Here is a 25,389-nt window from a genome sequence, read left to right on the forward strand (position 1 = left end):
CTGGGGGGGGGTGGGGGTGAAGCGGGCTAGTGTCTGCCGGTGATGAGCTCAGGACCGGTGGGAGGGGCCGGTGGCCTATATAAGACCTCGGCGGCCACCGCGCCATAGCCTGTCCGGAGCGAACTGCGGCAGAATCAAGGTGGGGGAAGTTGGAGGTAATCTGAACGCCGGGCTCGTGGGTGGGGGAACTGGTCCAGGCTGAGTAGGTACCATCGCACACGGGCTGCAGGACCGGTAGGACCTTGCGTCCCATCGCTTAGGGAAACTGAAGCCCAGCGCCTGCTTGAAATCTCTCAATGCCAAGATGGGCGAGCGGATCCAGTTTGGGAAAGGAAATCCTCCTTCCGTTCGATATCGAGAGGTTTTCAAGGCGAGCTGCTCCCGGGGCGCAAAAGGGAAAAAAGGGCCAAACGGCCGGCGGGAGGGAAGCGAAGAGTGACGCAGCTCTCCTACTCTCTGCTTTCAGGCTGGTACAGTCTCGAAGGTGGGGACCGGAGACCTACTTCGCCTGGAGGAAGGATGACTTGAGGGCGATGCGGGTTTCTCCTCCCCTCCTTTTGGAGGATGGAGAAAAGCAGTCGCCCTCTTTCTTGGCGGATGCAAATGTCACTTGGGAACGATAGAAACGCCAAGGGCAGAAACGGGCATCTCTTGGCCGTGCTGGGGAGAGAGCTACGGGAGGAACGATAGCGGACTGGGAGAAGTAGCCGGTTTGTACTGCACGTGCCTGAAAAACGGGAGGCGGGCAGGTTGTGTGAGGGGCACCGGTTGGGGAGGGTCTGATGCTCTGGGCTTGGGAGAAACTTAGAACAGGAGGGCCTGGCTCCTAGTATAGTGTGCACCTGCTGTGTGCACACACAATTCATGCCCAGCATTTCCGCATAAAAGTGAAAAAGAACTGAGCTTGGCAACAAGCTCAACTTGGCAAACCATATACTAAATGCTTTGCCAAGACTTTCCTCCCCGTTTTTTTTTTTAAAAAGAACCTCTTCCATCTTGAAGTCCTGAGATTTCCTGGGAATGTCCCCATTTGAGCGCTTAGTGAGTCTCACCCAGCTGAGTTTTGTGGTGATCGGCCCAGGTTAGCTTGGGGGTGCCACTTAGCTGTAGGACAGAGTGGGAATTTAGGCTTGGCAGTAGGGGCTGCAGCTCTTTGTTCTTATTGATATTTTATTCAGTTTACATGTGGGGGTGTTTCTTGGTAAGTTGTAGGGCATTTGGTGTTTTAACCTCAATGAGCAGGGCAAACTTTTTATTGTATTTATTTGAAATATTTTTCTGGCCACCCAACTCAACCAATGGGACTCTAGGCAGCATACAAGATCAGGGGATGGAAAATATTGCTTAATAGTGAAAGCCCGGCTCTGTGTTGGGTCTTAGCACCTTCCAATTCATGTTGCTTTACACAATGGGTGTGTCCCATTGCACAAGACTCAAAGTGTGGTATTAAGGAAGAGCAACCAAGCAAAGACTCCAACTTTCGGAACTGCAGCCTAGATGAGGAAAAGAACGTGTCCAGGGTCTGCATTTTTAAATGGAGGCATTGTGTTCCTGGATATTGCAAAGAATTTAGCTTCAAGAAGGAGACCCAAAGGTGCTTTTTCAAGAGGCAACTGGACTTTCAGAAGATCCAGTTGCCTCTTGAAAAAACACCTTTGGGACAACCATGACCTGGATGACTAAGAATCTCCACAGACATTGAAGAAGGAGAGTTCTTCTGTCATGCCCCACTCACTGTTAATGTAAGCCCTAACAGCGGCTTTGTAGTCCTTCTGCTACTGTATTGATTTATTGCCACTTGTGGTGCTCATCAGAGTACAAAGTGAAATGCTTCTGCCTCTAGCTTGAAGTCTAACATTGGATGCTGGAGAAATGGAGCCACGATAAAATGTGCCTGGTCATGTTCAGTCCCAGCCAAGGTTAAAGAGTGAATCACTGTCCATTTGCTTTTTGCTCTACTGAGCTGTTCCTGAACTATTGTCATTTTCTTTTTCCCCATGTGCCATCTTGGCCAGTTTTTCTACTGAAGCAGCATCTAGGTCAACAGAACTGACAGCTTTATTTCTTCCACCCCACCCTTGCCCCCCTTTTGCTTATAGTAGTGCATGCCAGTGTTTTGTTTTTTAAAAAATAAATATTAGACCTGAAAAAAAATGGGGATTAACACTAACCAGAAACAATTTCCTAGGATCCTAAAGGATCAAACTTCTTCTGCCACTTGGGGACTGGGAAGCATAGAGTTTTGAAAACCTGGCAGATCTCCAACATCATCTGATTTGCTGGATTTGGCAGGCGCATAAGCCTTGCAGGCTCTTCCCCACCTCCCCTTTTTCTGCCCCAGTTATTCATGGGCAGCTTTTGAAGTTTATCCCTCAGATGCTGGAAAAAGTCTTCCAGGTTTTTAGCTACTGGGGCAAGTTGTTCCTTAAATGTAAATGATGGGACTGGAACTGCCCGTTCTCTGATAATTATCTTTGTGTTTGTTCTAAAATAGGATGAAATCAGATAAGTGTGCTGGAATATTAAAAAAAAAAACAAGAGGCAAATCATGTTGAACATTATCCTGGGAACATGACAGAATGTGAGATGATTGCTGTATTTACTAACTTAAACAAATATACACCTGGAAAGAGGTGTTTCTAGATGGCTGCCATTGAACCTGAGACAAATGGTCTCATCTTTGAGTTTGCTACTGTAGTTATTTTATGTTTGCAGAAACTGTCACATTCATTATTATCTTTCTATTCATGAGATTAGGCTCTGTCATCTTTTCTACGTGTTCAGAATACTGGCATGTTATAAGCATATAATGTAAAATAATTGCATGTTTGCTTGTTGCCCTCAGCTTTATTGGGCATTGACAGATTTCTGTGATGCCTGGTTACCACTCAGCTCTAAGATTTGGTGCCCAATTATGTTTTTATTTTTTAAAAAGCAGCCTGTAGGAACACTTTGGTGTCATTGTACTTTTCTTGCCATCTCAGCTGGCACCACAGCAGAAGTTACATAGGAACAGAGTTTTGAAATGTAGAGAAAGTAGGTCTTGAGTCAGGAATCAGCTCTGCAAAATATAAAGAATGCCTCTGAGTATATGCAGAGAGCATTTTGTTTCATCCTGAAATAGCTGTAGCTTAGCTCGACATCTCAACTTGTCTAAAAGGCCTTTCAGTTTAAAGCAGGGGTGTCAAACTCAAGGCCTGGGGACCAGATCTGGCCTGCGGGATACGTAGATCTGGCCCACGGGGCCACCCTGGAAACAGCAAAGGACCTTCCCATAGTGCTTCTGCCATCGAAAATGGAGCTCGGGAAGGCCTCATGCAGCCCTCTGGAGCTCCTTTTCAATGGCAAAGAGTTTTAGGAGGCATGGCAGCCAAAAATAGAGTTCAGGAGTCCATTTTTGCTGGCAGAGTGCTTGGCTCTCCATAGGCGCCCCCGACACAAGTACTGTCAAACTGGCCACATCCCCCCTGGTCCCCCCCGGAGGTCAAACACAACCCTGATGTGGCCCTCAATGAAATTGAGTTTCATTGGATTAAAGGGTAGTTTTTCAAGGTCCAACTGTTCTTTTTTTTAAAATTTAGAGGAGGTCCACATATGTCTTGGTTAAAAAACAGAGATCCAGAACTAAAACCTGATTTGGATCTCTCCAGTCAAAACCCTGGTGAGTCAAGAAATACCGGAGTCAGGCAATCCAGGTACATAGACATCCCTGGGGAGACAACATCAATGACACTCTTGCATAAATTTGTGTCCTGGTGTAAAATATGTAATTTTCATCAGGTGGGTGGATGTGGCTGGGTTGTTTGTTTTGAACTTTATTCCCATAATACTGTCACATAAGCCGTGGTTTCCTGTTCACAATGGCTGTATTTACATGCCAAATCAGACAATCCACATTAAGAACTGGCTCCAATGTGTAATCTGGCCAAGATGGACTTTGGAAGAATACAGTGTGTATGAAGGGGGAGGATGTGAGCATTTCTCAAAGCAGGAATTATAGATGCTTTTCACACCCATGGGCTCATTTCAGCCTCCCCTGTCTGGCATCTTATCTCTAGAGAAGCTTATCTTGTGCCAGAATTTCCCTGCATGTTTGTTTTCTTGTCTAGGCAGAACCGACATGTCCAGCTTTATTGGTTTCTACAATCTCCTTTCTGTGCTTTTAGTTTCTGTTTAGTCAGATGATGGCTTAAGTGATGAGGAAGGAAAAGGCAGGGAAAAGGATGACAACCAAGGCCTCTGTGGTCAGGAAGGTATTTTCTGAAAGGACCAAAAACATCTATCCTTATAACTTCCCTGTTAGGCATCCCATTTTTGATGTGTAGTGGTTCTGGCTTTACTCATACAACTAGTATTTATCTTTCAATGTTGTTGTTCTGCTGATAAAGATTCCCATGGTCAAGGACAGCTATAGGGAAGGGAATCAAACAACGATCTTGCCCAGGATCTAGCAAGTCTGGCCTGCATTCTTTGCAGGATCCGGAAGAAAAATATTCTCTTTTACATAAAAGGTGATATTTAAATAAAGTAACAACCAGTTTTCCTTCTCCTTTCCTTGTTTGACAAGTATCTCAGTATTACCTAAGTATGTGTGTACTCACTCCCATGTACACATCTCTTTAAATTATTCTTTTTGACTTATCCACCCCTGCCTGGAGAGCATCCTTGAGGCCAGGAAAATAGCAACTATTTTAAGGAGTTGCCATAGGCACACTTTGAAGCATGGCTTTACCTTGAAATCTAACTGCTGCAACAGCAGCACTCTTCACACATTCTGTTGATTTCTATTAATTCTCCACTTAGACCCCCCCCCCAACTATCTGTAGTCAAGCCCCAAATCTCTCTAAAGGCCATTCAGACTCTTTGTGCAAATAAGTACTAGAATCATGAGAAAAGGCTCATCTAATGCAAAATTCTTAGCGGGGAGAGACGTGCCTGCAAAGCTAACCAACTAGGTCAGTTCCTTGGTTCATGTCAACCAGCATTGTCTATGCTGACCGTTCATAGTGCTCTAGAGTCTAGAATGTCAGGCAGAGAAATCTTAACTGATCCTTTTAGATTAAATTCAGTGATTGAATTTGGGGCCTTCTGTATGCACAACAGATGCCTTGACCCTGCTACTTGAGAGCCTTTAACCACGGATCTCGATCTCCTTCTGTAGACAAAGCCAGTGTGCTGTTTTTCACTGAGTGGTGGCTGTTCCCCTTGGCAATGAGATCAGGGTCCTGTTTGCTGCTGCTCATTTCCCACGCCACTAAGCTCTGCGGAGCCAAGGGCTTCGTCAGATCCTTTCTCCTTTATGCAACAGGAACTAATTTATTGAAAGGATTAAAGCACACTCTTTCCCCCTTAAGTAGCAGCCTTGAAGGGGGCAAATACTGTAGGAAATCTGTCTAGGAAAATTGATTCATACTCCCTACAGGGCTCTTTTTTCAAGACTTCTATTGGAAGGGACCCCATAGCTTTTAAGAAGTCCCTCTTCATAAGCAACGCACTGCACTCTTTTAAAAAATAGCTATTTTATTTGATTTAAAAAAGTTCTTGTGACCTATTGTATTAAGGGGAGTTGAACACTAGCAAGGTCAAACTCTCCTCCAATTCCCTGTCACTGGGGGCGGGGAGGGCAATGTAAAGATTTATATTTTCTAATGTACAACTTTGTCAGTACAATATCAACTCAGAACTAAGTCTTCAAAGTTTTGTGTGGCTTACTGTGTCAGGAGACTGTTACAGACTGTTATCCTTAGGGAGAAAACAGGGATATAGATGCAAAAATAAAAACAGATGTTAGGAATAATGGCCTTCATAAATTATTTTTAAAAGAGGCTTTTATTTGAACTGCCAAAGAGGCATTTGTAGAGAAGGTACATGCGGCTGTGGTTTGTTAGGGTGCTACCAGTTTGAAAATGCATGGATGTTATCTAAAAACCAAGCCTGCAGTTAATCTTTGTGGGACAAAGCTAGGTTAATGATCAAAAGAACTCTAGTAAGGATCAAAACAAAGACTACAGGTAGTTCTTGACTTACAACTATTCATTTAGTGACTGTTTGAAGTTACAAGGGCACTGGAAGCAGTGACTTATGACTGTTTTTCACATTTCCAACCCTTGCTGCATCCCTGTGATCACATGATCAAAACCTGGATGTTTGCAACTGGCATGTATTGATGACAGTTGCAGTACCCCAGGGTCATGTGATCACCTTCTGTGACCTTCTGACAAGCAAAGCCAATGTGGAAGCCAAATTAACTTAATAACCATATTACTAAATTAACAGTGGAAATTATTCCCTTAACAACTATGGCAAGAAAGGTTGTGAAATGGAGCAAAACTCACCTAACGGCTCTCTTGCTTAGCAACAGAATTTTTTGAGCTCAGTTGTGGTTGTAATTCGAGGACTACCTGTACCTCATACCCATTGAAAAAGGCCCACTGCATTCTATATGTTGGGGTTCTGCTACTCAGAAATTCATGGAAAGCCTTTACCAATACCATTTTAATTTTATATAACAGCAGAATATGCTATATCTCCTGAAACAAGGCAGTCCCCTCCCTCTCTTTAATCAGAGGTGGTATTCAGCAGGTTCTGACCATTTCTGGAGAACCGGTAGTGGAAATTGTGAGTAGTTTGGACAGCCAACAAATACCACCTCTGACTGGAGATTTTATACTGTAGTATCCTTCCCCTGCCACGGCCACCAGGCCATGCCCACAGAACCGGTAGTAAATTTTTTTGAATCCCACCACTGTCTTCAACCCATGCAAATTATCACTAATATTGGGTGAGTTGTTACCATATCTGTCCAATTAACATTATTGGGTTTGGTTTTTTTAAAAAAAAAGTTCTGAGGAAAAGAAACCACTCTCTGTTATTTCTGTTCTGCTGAGGTTTGTCTGCTTGCTTTGCTTGGAGACGGCATCATAAAATGGTAGGTGCTTTACTGGGGCCTCCTCTTCCTTCACTCCTCCATGACAAAGTGAGGCCACAGAGCCTGCTTTGGTAATCTCCCGGCCATCAACACGGCCCGCCTTTTGTAGTTCTCCATGAGAACCATCTGTCCTCTAGCTAGCCTTGAATACAAGTGAGATGGCTCTTATGCAACTTTTCTTTAATTGGGCACAATAGAGGAGTTATCTGGAAAGCAGATATATTGGGACAATTTGCTCCTCTCGTCTGGAGAATCTAGCTGGCTATTGAAGTTGGGAAGGCTGGCCAGGTTTCCTATCCTTTGTTATGTCATGTGTCCATCTGGGAGAACTGACATTGGGATGAGTCAAAGTGTGCATTGTTCTGTGTCTTTGTGAATCTTGGCAATTTGGTAGTTGTTTGGCTTTTTGTGGGCTCTCTCATTGGCCTTGGGCAATGCGATAATGTAATCTGCTTAGCAATTTCCCTGATAGTTTTTTTTCCCCCATCTGCAAATGTGGCTTTTTTTGTTTTTCTGCCTTGGTGCTCTCTGATTTTGGTTGTTTGCTTGTAGATGTTTTGCCTGGATGGGTAACAAATGTCTGCAAGCGAACAACCAATGTCAGAGAGTTCCAAAAACTCCACAGTTCAGCCTTGAGCTATAGATAATTTCTACTGATACTTGAGAATCTCTCTTGATTTTTTTCCCTCAGTGATCTCTGACCTACCTCTTGTTCAGGGTGGCAGAGAATGCTCCTCTGGGTGCAACTGTTTTCTCTTACAAATTTTCCCAACACTCTGTAGCCTCCCTGTTTGCCTGAAATCTGAAAACTGTGTGTGGGAGGAATTCCCTTGTTATGTATTCCTCGAGATTTAATGGTAGCTGTGGAAAATCCAAGAAGATGCAGACCAGTAGAAATGGCACAGTGAAAGACAGAACATTCACACATACATCTTTTACTCTGCTCTAGCTAATAGCACTAGCTATAGCACTTAGACTTATATACTGCTTCACAGTGCTTTACAGCCCTCTTTAAGCAGTTTACAGAGTTAGCATGTTGCCCCCAACAATCTGGGTCCTCATTTTACCCACCTCAGAAGGATGGAAGGCTGAGTCAACCTAACCAAGACAAGACTTTAAGATTTTATCCAGACAGATTGCATTACTTGAGCAATTAAATGAGAATGTAGGAAAAATACAGTTATATGTTTTGGCAAATAAGGTGCATATTTTAACACAGTGTTTTTCAAACTTTGTAATTTTTAGATGTCCAAACGTCCCCAGTCACCATGCTGGGGAATTCTGGCAGTTGAAACCCAAGATTGCTAAGTTTGAAAAACACTGTGTTCTAATTTGTACTTCTTTTTTGTTTAGTGTAAAATGCTGTTTACCCTCATTGAAATATAATCTCTGTTTTTGGTGAAATTTGCTTCTTGACTATTGGAGCACTGCATTTTTTAAAAGCCTGACCTATTTCCATTTTATGTTAATTGAAGTCAGAGGTATGGAGATAATTATAGGTGGATTTGAGTTTCAGTTGCTCAAAGAGTTTCAGTTGTTCAAAGAGAAATCTTCAGCTTTCACTACTATTGAATCTCTTCTTTTTAATAAATGGGTGAGGGGGTGAGGTGGGGAGTAGAGAAAAGAGAAAAAAGGAAGAAAATGAATACTCATATTTTGGGCAATAATATTTTCCTCCTCTATATACATTAAAAACTGAATGGCTGTGTCATATACCCCTTTTAGCCAAGGTACAGATGTACAGCAGTGGCTGAATGCATATCATCACTTCAAAGTTTGATTAAATTTAACTTTTTTTTTTCTGCATTGCATAACATGTTGGGTGAACTCAACCCATGTGGTTAGGCAATGATTCAGCATATAGAATAAGCCCAGAAAATTCATTAATTTAATACCTTGGCTAAGCAGGCTGTGAAGTCAGTCATGGGATAGGAAACCACATTGGATTATAGAGTCCAGGTGGTTGCAAAGAAGAGCTCAAATGAATTCCGTATTGTGCTTCCTCAAACACTTCTCAGCAGCATCTTCATGCCATATCATGGAATTACAAATATTGTATAATTTCATCAGGTTTCAGGACATATTTAAACTAAGAAATCATGACAATCATTCTTGGTAATGCAGGCAATGCTCATGGGATAAGAGATGCATCACTTTGCTTTCCCCTTTTCCAAGTGAACTTCTGGATGTTTTGCTAAGGCACATCACCATGGCTCCGACTGTGTTTGTAACAGGCAGTCTAAGAGCACCAATTTCCTACTGTGAGGTGTCTTCTTCAAATAACAGAAAAATCACAGTGTTTGGACTTCCTGGAGCAGAACACAGACTCTGTGCTAGGATGAAAACACGACGGATCTCCAAGAAGCACTTTGGAAGAGATAGAATATGACACTTTCCAAGAATGCCTTGATCTGGGTTGAGCCAGTTGTGTGGTTCTTGGGAGAAATTTGCAGTCATTGGATAGAGAGTAAGGACTCTTAGAAGGGAGCATGGTGTTTGGATCCTGTGCCCAGGCTGGCCAAGCAGAGGGAGAAAGTTTGGCCTCCCTCAAATTTATTTGTGAATCTCCCAGGAGATTACAACCCACAGTCTAAGAAACCTTTGATTTATTGGATCATGTCTATGCTGACATTGACCTGCTGCTCTGAAGATATTCTTGTCCAAAATGGTCACTATTGCCAGTTGGCTTGCCTGAGCTGCCTGTTGGTTCATTTTAGGGACTGTCTTGTCAACTGGAAGCCTGGGGAACAGAAATATGTTAAATTGGCTTTGTTGCTGGAAACTAAAGAATTACTAAAGTAATTTTGTATGGACCAAGTCTTCCTGTTTTGGCCTTCATTCTTACCCACGAAGTAGTAAAGAACAGCATTGTATCAGTCAGTACACCATGCATGTATTGATTTCTGCTCCATTATTTGCTAAGAACTCAAAGCATAAAATAAAACTCTTAATAAAAAAACTGCTAATCCTGCTCAATACATTGGACAGCATTTCCAGAGAGCAAAGTGAACATTCAAACAAGCTTTCTGGCAGAGTTTCAAACGGAAACCACCAGATTCCATTCAATTAAAAACACTTCTCTAAAAGGGGTATGGACTCTGTGGTCCAAAAACTCTGCTCAGTTTTTGATAGCTTAATCCAGTGTGGCTAATAGTCAGGAATGAAACTTTGGGAAGATCTAAGGTTCTGCATGCTGTTCTAGCCAATCATTGGAATGAGAAGTTGCCAGCACTTGTTTGATGACGATTAACAAAAAGCTGTGTTGGCAAGGAGCTCCAGAGTCTCTGCATTGCAAATAAAACATTCTGTATCTATTACATACGCTACATAGCTTTTAATTTTAATTTCTCCAGAGGAAACAAAGGATTTTCAATTTCGTTTCTAATATTTAAAGAAAAATCAATGAGATATATTGTCTGGTCGCAGTTATTTAGTACACTAATATGGCTCTTCTATTTTCCTTTCTTTTTCTGTTTGCAGGAATCTGGATTTCCTTCTATTGAGAAAATGATTCCCACTCTGTTGCTCTCATTGTTGGGAATCTTGGTTTCTTCACAAGGGGGCCATTGTCTTGTTCCTCCTAATGAGCTTCAGAGTGAGTACATGCCTGTTAATTAGAAATGATGGCTTTTTTCCCTGGTTGGGAAAGAATTTGTGGATTTGAACTGCAGCCAGTTATGAGCTTTTGAGAAACCCCAGGTGGGCTGGAGTGAATTAGTGGATGTGCTGGACCAGGTTCTTGTCCACTGGGCATGATTTCTGCAACTGCAAAAGATGCTAAAACATTGCCTTGTGAACCACAGGAGCCCACACTGGCAAAAAGAGAAAAATTGCTGGCAGTGCTTATAAAAGACACTATTACAGAACTAGCCATTTGGGTCATGAAGTCACTTCCCAGAAGTGTGACTCACATCAGTTTGAAGCTAGTTTGGGCAAAATTAAAGCTGCCTTGTCATTTGTTTTGACTTTGTTGCCAAATTTATGCAAGAGGCTTGCAATCAAGTCTATTTCCCCGAGCGAAGGCAAGGAAATGTTTATAATACCTTTTGAAAAGGTCAAAGGATTGTTTAGGAGAAGCAGATGGAAGAAGCGGAGGTGGCTTTGACTTAATGAACTTGAATGGTTTATTTTATTTAAGTAACATGCATTACCATGAATTATAAGGGGGAAAAAAATTATAAGGGCTGCAGTCAAGGCAGTAGCAATTTTATATCTATATCTAAGGCCACACTCTCAGAAATTGGGAGCTATTTGGCTACATTTGGATAATATTAATTATTACATTTATATGCTGCCAACTTCTTGCAACTCGGAAGGGAGATATGTGTAATGGGGAGGAGATATAAACTTAACTTGAATGGAAAGGCCTAATCTCTATCTAACTTACTCTGTTAAATGTTCTGATATTCTCTTCTGTGGACTCTTCATAACCACACACTCCCCTCCCCCTGGCCCAGTCCCTTAAAACAATTTTGTAAAATAGCTGGTGATGGAAGAGACGGAGACAGATCTTTGACTTCAACTCTTTATTTGAACAAATACAACCCAGCAAACTCTCCATCCGACAGCTCCCCTTTACAACTATTTTCCCGCCTAAACTGCGAGTCAAAGTGAAGCCTATTTCTTTGGCTTCACTCCTTCCTTGAATATTCAACAAATTTGATGATGATCTGCTGTGGGATTCACTTTGGCCAACCTTGCAATGCGAAAACAGGAATACCAGTCATAATCCTGCCCTGTGTTGTGTATCCCAGAAGAACACACATGTTCTCATTTCTGCTCCATGAAAAATAAAGGGGAAGGGAAAAGAAATGACTTGCATGCTTCTGGCTCAGGTCCACTTCCTTATTGTAGAGCATGCCAGTGTCTGTTGTGGGCGAAAAAAAAAAAGTTAAAATAAAAATCCCAGCACTTTGAATGGGAGGTGCTAAATGAAATATAAAGCCATTTTTCAAGCCAGGCACTGGGTGGGGTTGATGAATTTTGGACAAACTATATTTTTCTACATTTTTAAATATACAGGTAGTCCTCAACTTACACAGTTCATTTAGTGACCATTCAAAGTTACGATGACACTGAAAAAAGTGACTTGTGACCATTTCTCACATGACTTTTGCATGGTCACGTGGCAACTGACTTGTACTTATGACGATTGCAGTGTCCCAGGATCACATGATCACCTTTTGCGGCCTTTTGACGAACAAAATCAATGGGGAAGCCAGATTCACTAAAGAACCGTGTTACTAGCAACTGCAATGATTCACTTAACAACTGTGGCAAGAAAAAGGCCATAAAATGGGGCAAAATTCACTTAACAAATGTCTCACTTAGCAACAGAAATGTTGAGCTCAATTGTAGTCGTAAGTCGAGGATTATCTATACCTGTGTCCTAGTGGAGAATAATTGTGCTTAGCCTTTAAATGCTGCTATCTTATGGGAAGTAGAAATCCAGAATTGTTTTTAAAAAAATATCATGGATTTCTTATGTAACAGTCCATCATCCATAGCTGTTGCTGGGATGACGGAAGCTATAGTCTGATGTATCTGGAAGGTACAGTACCAGGTTGAGGAAGGCTGATGTGGATTATCAACCTTTTAGAAAATCCATAAACAAATCCCTGCTTAAATATTTGGCATTTGTGGGCCTCTCTCTTTATAAGCTGATCAGTATAAAACAGTTGAAACAATTTAAGTAATGCTGGTGTTTGTAAAAAGTTATGCTTGTTTCTCATTTTACAGCATTTAATGTTCCCATTTATTCAAACTTATTTATTATGTATATTCTTATACCTGTTTATACTTACATGTTTATATATTATGTTCATACTTATACTTGTTTTCTCATACATGCTTGACAAACTAAACTTTAAAAAAAAGTATTTAATGAATTTCTAAGCCACCCCTCTCACTGATACAACAACTTCTATATTCCTTGAAGTGTGGATCAAGAAAGTAGGCACAGAAATAATGCATTTATTGAAACTCACAGAATCCTGTAAGAATGAGAAAAAGGGAAGAAGAAACATGCATCAACACAGTCTAATCATTTTCCAGATGAGCAACTGGAAATTCATGTCACACTTTTCTATGTTTCTTACACTTCTACTTTCTCCTCTTGTTACATTTGTTTTGAGGCCTGCTTAATGCTGCTGCTAGAAAGCTGTCCCATGCCACTTGTAACCTGGTGGTTAGCCAGGGTTGTCCAAGAATTGGATGGTCCTCTAGTCCTACTCTGATGGGTCTCTCAAAACCTCACCCATTTCTCTGTAAACTCTTCATTTGAAATGTTCTCCTTTTTTCTCATTTTCTTGCTGCATCATCTGTCAGGATTGCCTAGGGAAGATCTGGGCTTCATTTGGTATTCTTGGATGAACAGAAGATTGTTCACTTGTCTTTTATTTCTTATTGTTGGGCAATTTAAAAAAAAAACAGAAGCAATACATTTTCCAATAATAATGCTGCATGATTTAATTCCTAAGTGCTGTTGTGATGGGAAGTCTGCTCAGTGCAGGAATCTGTTCTCAAACAACAAGTGAAAGAGATCCACCACATCCTGAAGCTGACATTTCCATGGTTGAACATATCTACCATTAGGTTTCTTTTTTCCTGATGTGCATGCAAAGTTTGTTTCCATATTTTTAAATTCATTGTTCTTGCCACGTTTTTCTGGAAAATATCTGAAAGATTCTTCCCTGTCTTCTTTGTGATAAAAGTTGCTGCAGATCATTGTTTCTCAACCGTGGCAACTTTTAAGATTAGCTGGCTGGGGAATTCTGGAAGTTCAAGTTCATCTTAAAGTTGCACAAAGCTATGCTTGTTTCTTATCTTAAAATGACCAAGGTTGAAAAACAATGCTGCAGGAACTGTACTTTATGGAAACCTATCTTAACTCATACAGTCTTTGCTTAATTATATCCAGTACCTTCAACCATACTTCCATACATTTAAGCTTCCAGGACTGTTTATTAATTAGATTGTTGTTGTCCTTTGGCTGCACTCCAGTTTGTCAGAGCCCCTCCTAAAATGAGTTGCCTGGAACTAGACCCGGTATTCCAAGTGCAGTCTGACCAATGCAGAATAGAAAGGAACAATGACTTCTCTTGATCTTGGCACTGTAACAAGTGTTTGTCTGATCGATGCAGAGTTGAAGGGAGAGAAGCAAAGAAGAACAATAGCTCTTGATCCTACTTGCTGCTGATTCCTGGACTTGCCATGCTAGTGGATCTGAAGGGCACTGCTTTGGGGAGGGCTAGCTCCAGCTATATAGTATTTATGGAATGAGTTTTTAATATAGTTTCCCAAAGCAATATTTGATTTGCAAAAACTCAAAATATGACAGATCCCTATCGATGGCTTTCAGTAACGTGTATCCGAACAATGTATTGGCCTCCCTCATCTGTCTCTATAGTAGAAATACCGCAGAACTTACCTCTGACTCTTTGCATATATGGATGGCTCTGGCTTGTGTCATTACATTTTAATATGGAGTATGCTAATACTACATGAATCATATCAGTGTAATACAAAATATCACAGGTTGCATATGTAAATTGTTGAGTAATATATATTAAACCTTACAGGTCAGTTTGAAAGTCCAATCACCCAGGAACTAAGTGCTGTAAAGTAATCGCTTCTCTTGTTATGTTCTTGCTTTCTATTTTATTTTATAGTACCTGAAAAATTCCATCTGTCTGTTAGTTAATATTGTGCACTGGGAAATAGCGTATCAGAATTACGCTGATGTGGCCTTTCCCCCCCATTTTCCTCTCACAGGAATGTCTGAAAAAGGAAGTCGGTACATTGACGGAGAGCTGGAAAACGCTATCAATGGTGTCCGCCAGATGAAGTTATTGATGGAACAGACAAGCAGTGACCACCAGGAGATCTTGAGTAGCTTGGAAGACACAAAGAAGAAGAAGGAGGTCTGTTGGCATCAGACTTTCTGAGATGTTGTGATTGTTTCCCTCAGCTAGTTCGAAAGTCTTATTTCTTTGCCATTCAAAAAAGGGGCAAGGGAGTTCTGTCCCCAGCCTAACCTAGATCCTCAAGTTCTTCTCCATGACCTACCAGTTTGCAACTCTCACAGGCTTTAGATACATTTTCAGTGGGGAGTAGAACTATTGCTATGAAATGACTAGCTCAGCTTTCTTCAGGAGATGATTGCAATTTAAGTTGCAACTGCAGTTGCTGTCATTATCTGGTGGGCACCAAGCTGCGAAAGACTCGACAACTATCTTGTGGCATGTTTATAAGGAAAAATAGTCAGAGGGAGGCTATGCAGCTAGTCCCGCTCTCTGACATGGTGTGCACCAAGTAGTTTCTTTCCCTTTATTTGGGCATTAAGTATGCATGTCAGCAGGAAGAGGTTGTTTTTTAATTTTATTAACTTGCATTGGCTGTTCTATCCTTATCATGACACATTTAACTTGAATTAACCCATTTCCTGGGTTTGCATATTAAAATGAAAAGTCAACTAACAACATGAGCTAGGTTCACATGGCATGCTAATCCATTAAAAAGGTAACCAAGTGTAGCATGTTACCTTAAAATAATTGAAAAGTCTTTCAACAACCTTGTTAAGCACATTGATGAACCCAGGCTCTGTATGGACGTCAGGGCTACCTTATTCCATGGTTTTCTTTTACTGGTCGTGGCTTGCTTCTGTCAAGACAGCCTCTTCTCCCAGCTGTTTGTCCTGGAATCTCATCACTTCACTGCAGATGTTCCCCAATCCTTTTCCTGGCTCATTGCTCATTGATCCTCTTCGTCTGCTGCTGATCCAGTTGCTACTTTCACCATCATAATCTCCTTTGGATGTGAGACACCCCCCCCCCCTCCCTGCTGCCTATTGGCTCTTATATCGTGTGTTTCCAAAAAGCAGGGTGCAAATGCTCCAAGGAATTAGGATTTTTTTTTCCTAATCCCCTTGAGTCTTGCGCCTAATTGTTGAAACTGAATGTCTGAGATTCTCAGTCATCCAGGTCATGGTTGTCTCAAAGGTGCTTTTTCAAGAGGCAACTGGACTTTCTACTTTTTCTTTGAAGAAGCTCCTTGGATGAGAAGCGAAACATCTTCAAAGAAAAACCAGAAAGTCCAGTTGCCTCTTGAAAAAGCATCTTTGAGACACGTTGAAACTGAAGGAAACTCACCTACTCCTTCCATTTGCTCTTAATGTCTTGGTCTTTCTTCCTTTTCCACTGCCTTCCGTTCCAGTTCTAGTTCCTCTCATTTTATTGCTGGCCCTTTAGGAAAGTCCTAATTCCTCTGTTTCTTCTGCAGGAGGCTATCCTCCTTGCAAAGGATATGGAGAAGGAACTGAATGAACAGGAAGTGTGCAATGACACTATGCTGGCCCTCTGGGAAGAATGCAAGCCATGCCTGAAGCACACCTGCATGAAGTTCTATACTCGGACATGCCATAGCGGTGCTGGCCTGGTTGGCAGGCAGGTGAGTGAGCCATGTGATGTTGCTTGTTTGGCCCTGGACTTTTGGATAACCACAGTTTTGGGGATTCAGGGGACTCTTGAAACCCTCAAGGTATCATCTGGGCTGAGCCTTATGGCTGAGTGTCACGGGATACAAAATTAAAATCTGGATAAGCCTCACTGAAATGTGTGCACCTTCTCTTGACTGAAGGATCCACATTCAAGAGCACACTCCAAATTAGGCAAAGATTAAATATGTTTGAAAAGTTGGGAGCTCAGGATTTTTAATGAAACACCTGCCTTAAATGATCTCAGATCACCCAAACTTTGGCACCACCTGCTCAATCATACAAGCAGGTCTACAGGCAGCTGTATAGGAAAGTGAAACCCTGTACATCAAATAAATTGTTTCCCTTCTCAAATAATGGCATAAGCTCAATTTCTTGGCTCTTCAAATTCTCCTAAATGAACTTAATCACATTCTGAAGTAGCTGGAAACCCTTTATTCTTCATTCTCCTTTGTTGGAAGTGGGTTACAGATCAGATCATCGGGTGTTGAGCTGAATGCTCAGGATGGAAGAGAGATCTCTTAAAAGTATTTGAGTTAAGCTTTTTCCAACCTGATCCTGTTTGAGGTCTGCATCACAACTCCCACTAACTCTACTGCTTGGGGATAATAGAACTTGTCCAGTACATCTGGCCACCAATTTAAGGAAAGTTGATCTAGAATTTAAAAACTTAAATTGATTCTTCAAATGAATGGATAGGGTGAAATTATGGATGACTCTGGGCTTTTTAAATGTGCAGATGATACAACAGTGGTGGGACTCATCTCCGGGGGGGGGATGAGTCTGCCTATGGAGATGAGGTGGACCGGTTGCTTTCGTGGTGTGGAGACAGTAACTTGGTCCTCAACACCAATAAGACCAAGGAGCTTATAGTGGACTATAGAAGGAACAGTTCAGACACCCAGCCCTTGCTTATCAGTGGAGACTGAGTAGACCAAGTGGCCAGTTTTAAGTTTCTGGGTGTTACCATAAAAGAGGACCTGACCTGGGGTGCTCACATTGCAGCACTGGTCAAAAGGGCCAAGCAGAGATTATACTATCTGAGACTTCTCAGAAAACAACTGAATGAAAAACTGTTGGTGACCTACCGCTGCACCATAGAGAGTATCTTAACTTACTGCACCTTGGCATGGTTTGCCAAATGCACAGTGGAAGATAGGAAAGCACTCCAGAGGGTTAACGTCATTGCCCAGAAGATCATTGGTTGCCCTCTCCCCTCTTTGGAAGAGCTTTATAGGTCCCGGTGCCTTAAGAAAGTTCAAAACATCCTCAAAGATCCATCTCATCTGGGCACCCTTTTTTTGAACTATTACCATCTGGCAGATGGTACAGAATAACAAAAACAAGGACAAATAGGCTGAAAAACAGCTTCTATGCCAGGGCAGTAGCTCTTTTGAATTCTGCTGTATAGTGCAGCGTTGGTGTGGTCGCGGGTTTCCGTTTCAATGTGCGGAGCATGAAGGATGTGTGTTTGTGTTTATTTTCATGGTCATGATGTGCACTGAAGATGGTGTTTGATTTTGTTGTACGAGGTGCAATGACAATAAAGTAAACTAAACTAAACTTAAGGGCATGTCGTTATGACCTATGGAAGTTTTACAGACAGTTCTGATAGTGCCTCTCTTGGTTAGCTTGCGAATTCTTACCATATTCCTTTTTGGGGCAGTTAATTGTTTATTTTCTAATTACAATAGCCAGCAGGCTTCCAATGGGAGGGATCTCAAGTTTTCATATTTTTTCCTTCAGCTGGAAGAGTTCCTGAACCGCTCTTCTCCCTTCTCCATTTGGGTGAATGGGGAACGCATTGACTCCTTGATGGATGTAGATGAAGAACAGGGCCGGAAGTTGGATGATCTTGAGGAGCGCTACGGTCTAGTGGAAGATGGCGTGGATGACCTCTTCCAAGAGAGCAGTCAGGTCTATGGGCAATTCTCCCCCTTCTTGCAGTGGCCATTCGGTGGTTTCCAGGATAGCTTCCACAGCATCCGTATCCCATTCACCCATTCCCGTGTAGCCAGGAATACGCGCCCTTTCTCTCAGTTCTTCAGCAATTACCGCCCCCATCAAGGTTTCTACCAGATTTTCCAGCCCTTCTATGAGATGAGCCAGCATTTCTTTGAAGATGCTCAGAAAGCCATGGAGTGGGACCAGCCGGGTCTAGGAGGAATCCCTGGGTTTTCTTTTGATCAAATCCCAACAGGTAAGGTGAAATCCTGGGCTGCAGAGTGAGCCTGGCCACCGGAGCTCTTTCAAACACTTATATTTGCCTGCCTACTCCCTCCAGTTATACCAGCCCGCCCCCCGCCCCCCAAACGTGGCAACTTTAAGACTTGTGGACTTCAACTCCCAGAATTCTTCAGCCAGCATAGAGATTTCTGGGAGTTGAAGTCCACAAGTCTTAAAGTTGCCAAGTTTGGAGACCTCTGAGTTATACAAACAAGCTTTACTGGGCGTAAAAGGGAGATCTAGTTTTTGGTACCTAGCGTATTCCTAAGGATTGGGGAAATACTTGCTTGGTTCATATTCACAGTAAGCCCCTTGTTCACCTCCAAACTTAGGTTTAGTTTTTTTGACTTGTCATAGGACAAACTCATTTGGCAATTTGATGGTAATGATTAGCAAGGAGCTCGGTTCCCCCCCACCCCCCACATTCCTCCCTCCCCAATTTCCAACATGGAAAGGTAAGCCTCTCTAATGTTGCCACTGTGCTTTGCTGCTCAGGCTGTCAAGAACAGTTTGATTGTCTTCATTATGTCAACTCCAAATCGTGTCCAAAGGGTATATTTTAGAAGGTGAATGTTGTGATGCAGCTTCCAGATTTCTGGTCTCAAGTAATTCTTGGCTTTATTAACAATGCTGGCTTGTGACTTAATACCGCTTGCAGAACTGGGATCTGTTGTGATGTCTGCTATCATTCTTTTTGTTAGCCACTCCAGGTCACAATGACAACCGGATGGTGTGCCGTGAGATCCGTCGCAATTCTGCTGGCTGCCTGAAAATGAAGGAAAAGTGTGACAAATGCCAGGCAATCCTGGCTGTAGGTAAGTGGAAGATGGTGAAATGGAAGATGGAAACCTTTATTTGCAGCATGGTTTGATGGGATCATTTATTAAAATGATTTATTAAAAGATCCGTGGTGGCACAGTAGTTAGAATGCAGTAATGCAGGCTGACTCAGCCCACAGTCTGAGTTTGATCCCGACCGGTTCAAGGTTGACTTGGCCTTCCATCTTTCCAAGCTTGGTAAAAGGACTCAGATTGTTGAAGACAATATGCTGACTCTGTAAAGCTCTTGGAGAGGGCTATAAAAGCACTATAAAACAGTATATAAGTCTAAATGCTATTGCTATTAAAGGCAATATGTTGTGCATTTAGTGCTTAACACCCATTCGTTTAGTGATCATTTGAAGTAACACTGGCCATTGAAAAAACTGACTTATGACTGATCCTCATACTTACAACTTTCATAACATTCCCACAATCCCAAGATCAAAACTTGGGTGCTTGGCAACCAGCATGTACAGATAGTCCTCAATTTAGATTGTGTGTAACTCCTTTTGCCAACATGACTTTTGGGTTGTGTTCATGGAACTCTCTTGTTCTAATTACTGAATTAATTCATACCCTACATTAATTATAAATCAATCTAATGGAGCTGGATTCACATAATGCCCTAAATGTCCTAAACACTTAAAATGAACAAAATTTAATATGCTGCATGAATGCAGCTACCTGTAACTGTAGCTGATTTAGTTAAACATAGAATGTGAATAGAACTGTTGTGTTATGATGATGCTATTTTTAACATATATCCAACTTTTCAAATCATTGACTGAGATGGGTCGCTGTAGAAATTGAATGCATGAATGAAATAGATTTCTAGTTGTAGTTGAAAATACAATTACGGTGACTTCAATTACGGTATTTTGCAAGTGTCACAGTATTTGCAAGTGTCACAGCAGGAGAAGCTCATAACCAACCAGCCTTGACCAACCTGAAGAAGCTAGGCCAGATCAGGCCTTCTTTGTCCTTGAATGGTAGATCACCTGAAGATCCCAGAACTGAGAAGTCAACAAAACATCCTGGAAGAAGGCAGTGGCAAAACCAATCCTGTACCATTTCTGAGACCACCTGTATGGCCTGTCCCTACAGTCACATTAGGAAGTCTTCACTTTTTTCTTTTCTGGATCTCTTTTCTCTCTCTATCTTCTTCAAATCCATACAGATTGCTCCCAGACAGATCGAGATCAGAGAAAAATTAAGGAACGCTTTGAAGATGCTCTGCGATTGGCTGAACGATTTAGCCGGAGATATGATGAAATCCTCAAGGCTTTCCAGGAAGAAATGCTCAACACCACAGCCATCCTGGATCAGCTGAACCAACAATTTGGTTGGGTATCCCAGCTAGCCAATCGCACTCGGAATGACAAGCTTCTGAAGGTTATCACGGTAGGCTATCAACTGCATTTCTCTCACTTGCTTAATTTGATTGCTGACTTAGCCCCTTCACTGGTTTTGTGAAGTCCATTAAGTTATAAAGTAGGCAAATGGCTGGGTGCACACAAACTAAGCTACAAACATTTTAACTAACATTAACGTGTGAATCTAGCCATCAAGTCTTCAATTTGCATCTTTAAGCATATTTGTTTACATACATTAGTATGTAATTTGTTTATTTGCCAATTCTAGTTAGCTTCCAATTGCATTGTAAAAACATCAGTAAGTTAGTATCATACAGCATCCCAACTCTTTTCCTTCTGATAAGTTGCCTCCTATTAGATGATAGCTTCTTCTACTTGGAAGGTTTGCTGGAAGAGAGTACAGCACCAAAATGGCAGCAGGAAGGAGGTGGCCATCCTAATATCAGAGATGGAAGACAGGGTATTCCAGAATGGGAACTACTACTGAGAAAGCTTGCTCCTGAGCATCCTTCCTTTTAACTCTTGGGGGTATTTTCAGTATATACCCTTGCACAAGGTGTAGCAATTGGGCAGCTTATACCTGCTTGGATATATTATTTCATTGGTGTAGAGAGGTACATCTTGGATTGCAAGACTGTTTTTAAGAACTGATTTATCCAAAGAAGCTTAGGAATTCTGCTTGAATAAAAAGAGAGGAACTGGATTTATATCTCTCTCTACTTGTTCTGTTTCATGCTCATAGGCTGGTGTGGGTGAGTGGTGGACAACAAAACTTTTTCTCTCCATTAGAAACAACTATCTTTTTGATAGGTTCAGACACTGGTAATGTTTAGTCCTCCTCTTTTAAGGTGAAATCTTCCAGTCCAGAAGACACATCCCAAACTACTGACACTCAAGTGACTGTCCAGGTCTTTGATTCTGAGCCCTTCTCCTTGACCGTGCCAGGAAGTGTTCCTTTGGATGATGACACATTCATGGATATAGTGGCCAGGGACGCCCTACGTGATTTCAAGGACAATAAAGTGTAAGTGTGGAGCTGGGGAGATGCAGTCAGAGTTGGGGTAGTCTCTTGAGCTCAGCTATATGGAAAATGATCACATCCATTTAAGATCATTGATCTAGTATAATTTCCTCTATGGCTGGCCTTATATAAAGTGGGCTGTACCACTTCAGACTGCAGGAGATGATCTCAGTGGCTTATTTTCTTGAGAGAACTATGTTGGGATAGTTAGTAGAAATACTTGGAAATATGACTGAAAAGAAGTGCCACCAGTTGCTCCAAAAAACATTCTTCTAATGCTTTATCATATCTTTATCTCTAAGAAGTAATTAAAGGCCAGACACATTTTCTGTGAGGGACAAATGGAAGCAAGAAAATTGAAATCTCCCATAGTTGCTTTTGTCCATAAAGGACGTTAAAATTTTATTTAAATATCTATGGAGAACCTCAGTCATCCAGGTCATGGTTGTCCCCAAGGTACTTTTTCAAGAGGCAACTGGACTTTCTGGTTTTTCTTCGATGATGTTTCGCTTCTCATCTGAGAAGCTTCTTGGATGAGAATTGAAATGTCTTTTGAAAAAAGTCCAGTTGCCTCTTGAAAAAGCACCTTTGGGACATTTTATTTAAATACCTGCCATCAGTGGCCAATTTAGAATTGGAGCCCTGATAGATCTTGAGGTCTTAAGGACACGAAAATCTATAGTATCCTAAAATATCATTAATTTGAAGGAAATCCATAGGAAGCGCATGGGAACCTTTTTGGATAAGGATGTTTTTAAGAAAACAAAATTAGAATCTATAAGAACAAAAGATCAGTCCTAGCCTCCTCTTTTTCAATGTTCAACTTGCAGACTTCATGTTCAATGAGATATATACGCTTACTTTTTATCCAGGAAGACTAAATACGTGTGCATTTGGGATGAGACAAAGTAATAATATTTCTAGATCTCCAAATTGATGATTGTTTGGGACGGAGACTCTGGATGTGTACAAAATGGCAGCTATTCTCCTGTGCTATACAGATAGTCCTCAGTTAACAACTACAATTGGGATGGATATTTCATGGCACACAATTTTTAAATGAATCATGTGATTGCACTGGACTTACAACGTCAGTTCTTCTGTGGTTGTTAAACAAATTACCTGCGATCATTAAGCATAACATCCTGGTGACTGCAGCTTGCACTTTGCTACTGGTTTCTCCATCGACTTGTTGGAAGTCGTCTATGAAGCTCATAAATATTGATCTGCAGGGATGTTACAACAACCGCAACCTTGAAGACAAATGGTATAATTATTGTTTCGGTGCCATCATAAGTTTGAATAATCACTAGACAGGGCAGCCATTAACTGAGGACTACTTGTATAGGATAAGTGTTGAACCTATCAGTAACTGTGGGGGTGCCATTTTACACACATTTTACACAAACACATTTAATTCTTACAAGTCTCCATACTTTGTCTCACGTTGTTACTCGATGGTCTGTCCTAGCATTAGGAAATTCCTTTTGGTTCTGGAATCATACACTCTTTCTTTCTTTTATCCAACAGAGAATAACCCTGCCTGCATTCTGGATCTCAGGCCATGACAAGGGAGAGCAAGAGGAGCCATAGCCCTTTTGGCCTCCACGCCTTTCCGCCTCAGTTCTCTCACAGCGCCACAAGGGAGCTTCGCCCACCAAGCCCAACCTATCCGCCTTTGTAGTTTACACTGTATTCCCTGCCCTATTTTTGCTGCTGGGTCATTACAGATGCACAAAATGAAATAAAAGGTTCTAGGCCCAATGCTTGAAAAAGTGCTCTGTGGATTGAGTGAGAGAAGAAATGAGATTTGGAGTTGGGGAGAAGGGCTGGATGATGGCATAAAGAAGTTTCATGCACCTGGGGCAATGGGTTCCAGGCGTGAACTGTATAAATGGTTGGTCAGGATATCTGAGACAAAAGCCCATTGTCTGCTAATCCCCTACCCCATCTTGTCCATTTGAGAGAAAAACACCGTGACACAATGCAGAGCTTTGTATTCCTTCTTTCTCCTTGCTAATTATCCTAGTACTGCCTTCAAAACACACAGGCTAGCTTAATCATGGCCATACAGTTCAAACCTCTGCAGCATTACAAGGTCTTTGAGGAATTTTCTAGCACAAATTCACGATTGCAAGAATGCCTCAAATAATTTCGGGGGAGCCTTGGGGAACTCCGGTTTCATCTGTTCCTGGAACACGAATGATGCTCATCGTATATCCCTAAGAATGGTTGGATGATTAGGGGTCAACAGCAATAATGTCAACATGATATAGATATTGTGACTTCACACAAAAGTCACAATTATGAAATGACAATGGAACTTCTGCAAGCACACAAGTTGCATCATGTGTGTCATGACACATGTGTCTTTTTTCCTGGATGTTCATGCAGCCAGTGTTCAGTGATTAGATGTAGGCGGATCTGTAAATAGGTTCTAGAAAAAGCTGTTTACGTTGAGTGGTTTGTACTAAGGATTTTTGTGAAAAACAAATTGTCAAAAAGTATTTACCACTGAGCTACAGTTAATGAGGTTTGGATGAGTCAGATTTTTTTTTCTTTTGTTCCAACTTGGAAGTGGTAATTGTCTCACCCAGAATGTTTATTGTCCACAGGCGTGGACATTGCAAGCAACTTAAAATGCTACTGTCCTGTACTTTCTGTATTTATTATTCCTCACATCCTTCCCTTCAATCACGTAGGAAGCTCTGTGCTCATGTACTCTGTACATCTCACCCAATAGATGAAATAGGATATAGTTTGCTGAAGTATAAATCTAATGGGTTTAAAGAATTGTGTACTGGAGAGAATTGCTCCAGGTTCTCTATAATTGGATTAAAACTCATTCGCAAGTCAAGTGTTCATAAATCCCCAAAAAGATGTTATATTGCCTGCTATGCAATAGAAAAGGATGGTGATGAGCTCTTTAAAGCCAAAGGGCAGCTTGAATTCATACCGTTCTCTTGCTGCAAATACTCTGGTTTAGTTCAGGGCCGCTTCATGTGTTAACTCCTTATGTGAACTATAGTCTATGAAGGGCAACCAGTTTGGTGTAGTGGATAAGGCACCAGCTAGAAACTGGAGGGCATGAGTTCTAGTCCCTTATTAAGCATAAGGGCAATTGGCGACTCTAGGCCAGCCACTCTCTCTCAGCCCTAGTGAGGGGGCAACAGCAAACCACTTCCAAAGAAAACGGCTGGGACTAATCCAAGCAGCTGGCAGAAATCTGACTGACTTGAAGGCAGATACACACAGGGAGAAGGAGAGGGAGAAGGGGAGTGAGTGAGTGAGTGAGTAAGAGAGAAATATTACTTACAATGCTACAGTGCAGAAAAGGTTCACAAAATACTATAATTGCCCTTGTCCCTGTCTTTCAAGGCCACTTATTTTGGGGTGCAAAATTTCTCCTTGATTTCCAAAAGTTGACTTTGGGGCAGAAGAAGGATGACGGCCCTCAGAAGTGGGACACAAATGTCAGCTAAGAAAAATACTAAGCCCATCATACTTAAGGTATTTCAGCTGTCAAG

General features: G+C 41.6%; 1 protein-coding gene across 4 annotated transcripts; it reads left to right on the forward strand.

The window, feature by feature from the left end:
- CLU (clusterin) lies at positions 1 to 23,637 on the forward strand. Of its 4 annotated transcripts, none has more exons than XM_087929355.1 (10): positions 111 to 139; positions 3,584 to 3,661; positions 10,409 to 10,523; positions 14,702 to 14,850; positions 16,208 to 16,375; positions 18,168 to 18,621; positions 19,349 to 19,462; positions 20,646 to 20,869; positions 21,690 to 21,865; positions 23,393 to 23,637. In XM_087929355.1, exons 3-10 carry the CDS (start codon positions 10,436 to 10,438, stop codon positions 23,397 to 23,399), a joined length of 1,380 nt encoding a protein of 459 aa, XP_087785481.1. In that variant the 5' UTR covers positions 111 to 139; positions 3,584 to 3,661; positions 10,409 to 10,435; the 3' UTR covers positions 23,400 to 23,637. The 4 variants fall into 4 exon arrangements, with proteins under 4 accessions (XP_026564351.1, XP_026564352.1, XP_087785481.1 ...); XM_087929364.1 differs by having other exon boundaries at positions 115 to 139; positions 3,584 to 3,695; XM_026708566.2 differs by lacking the exon at positions 3,584 to 3,661 and having other exon boundaries at positions 1 to 155.
- Positions 23,638 to 25,389: the final 1,752 nt, after the last annotated feature.

This window comes from Pseudonaja textilis, chromosome 1 (assembly GCF_049901715.1).
Source record: "Pseudonaja textilis isolate UNSWEBS1 chromosome 1, rPseTex1.2, whole genome shotgun sequence".
NCBI lineage: Eukaryota > Metazoa > Chordata > Lepidosauria > Squamata > Elapidae > Pseudonaja > Pseudonaja textilis.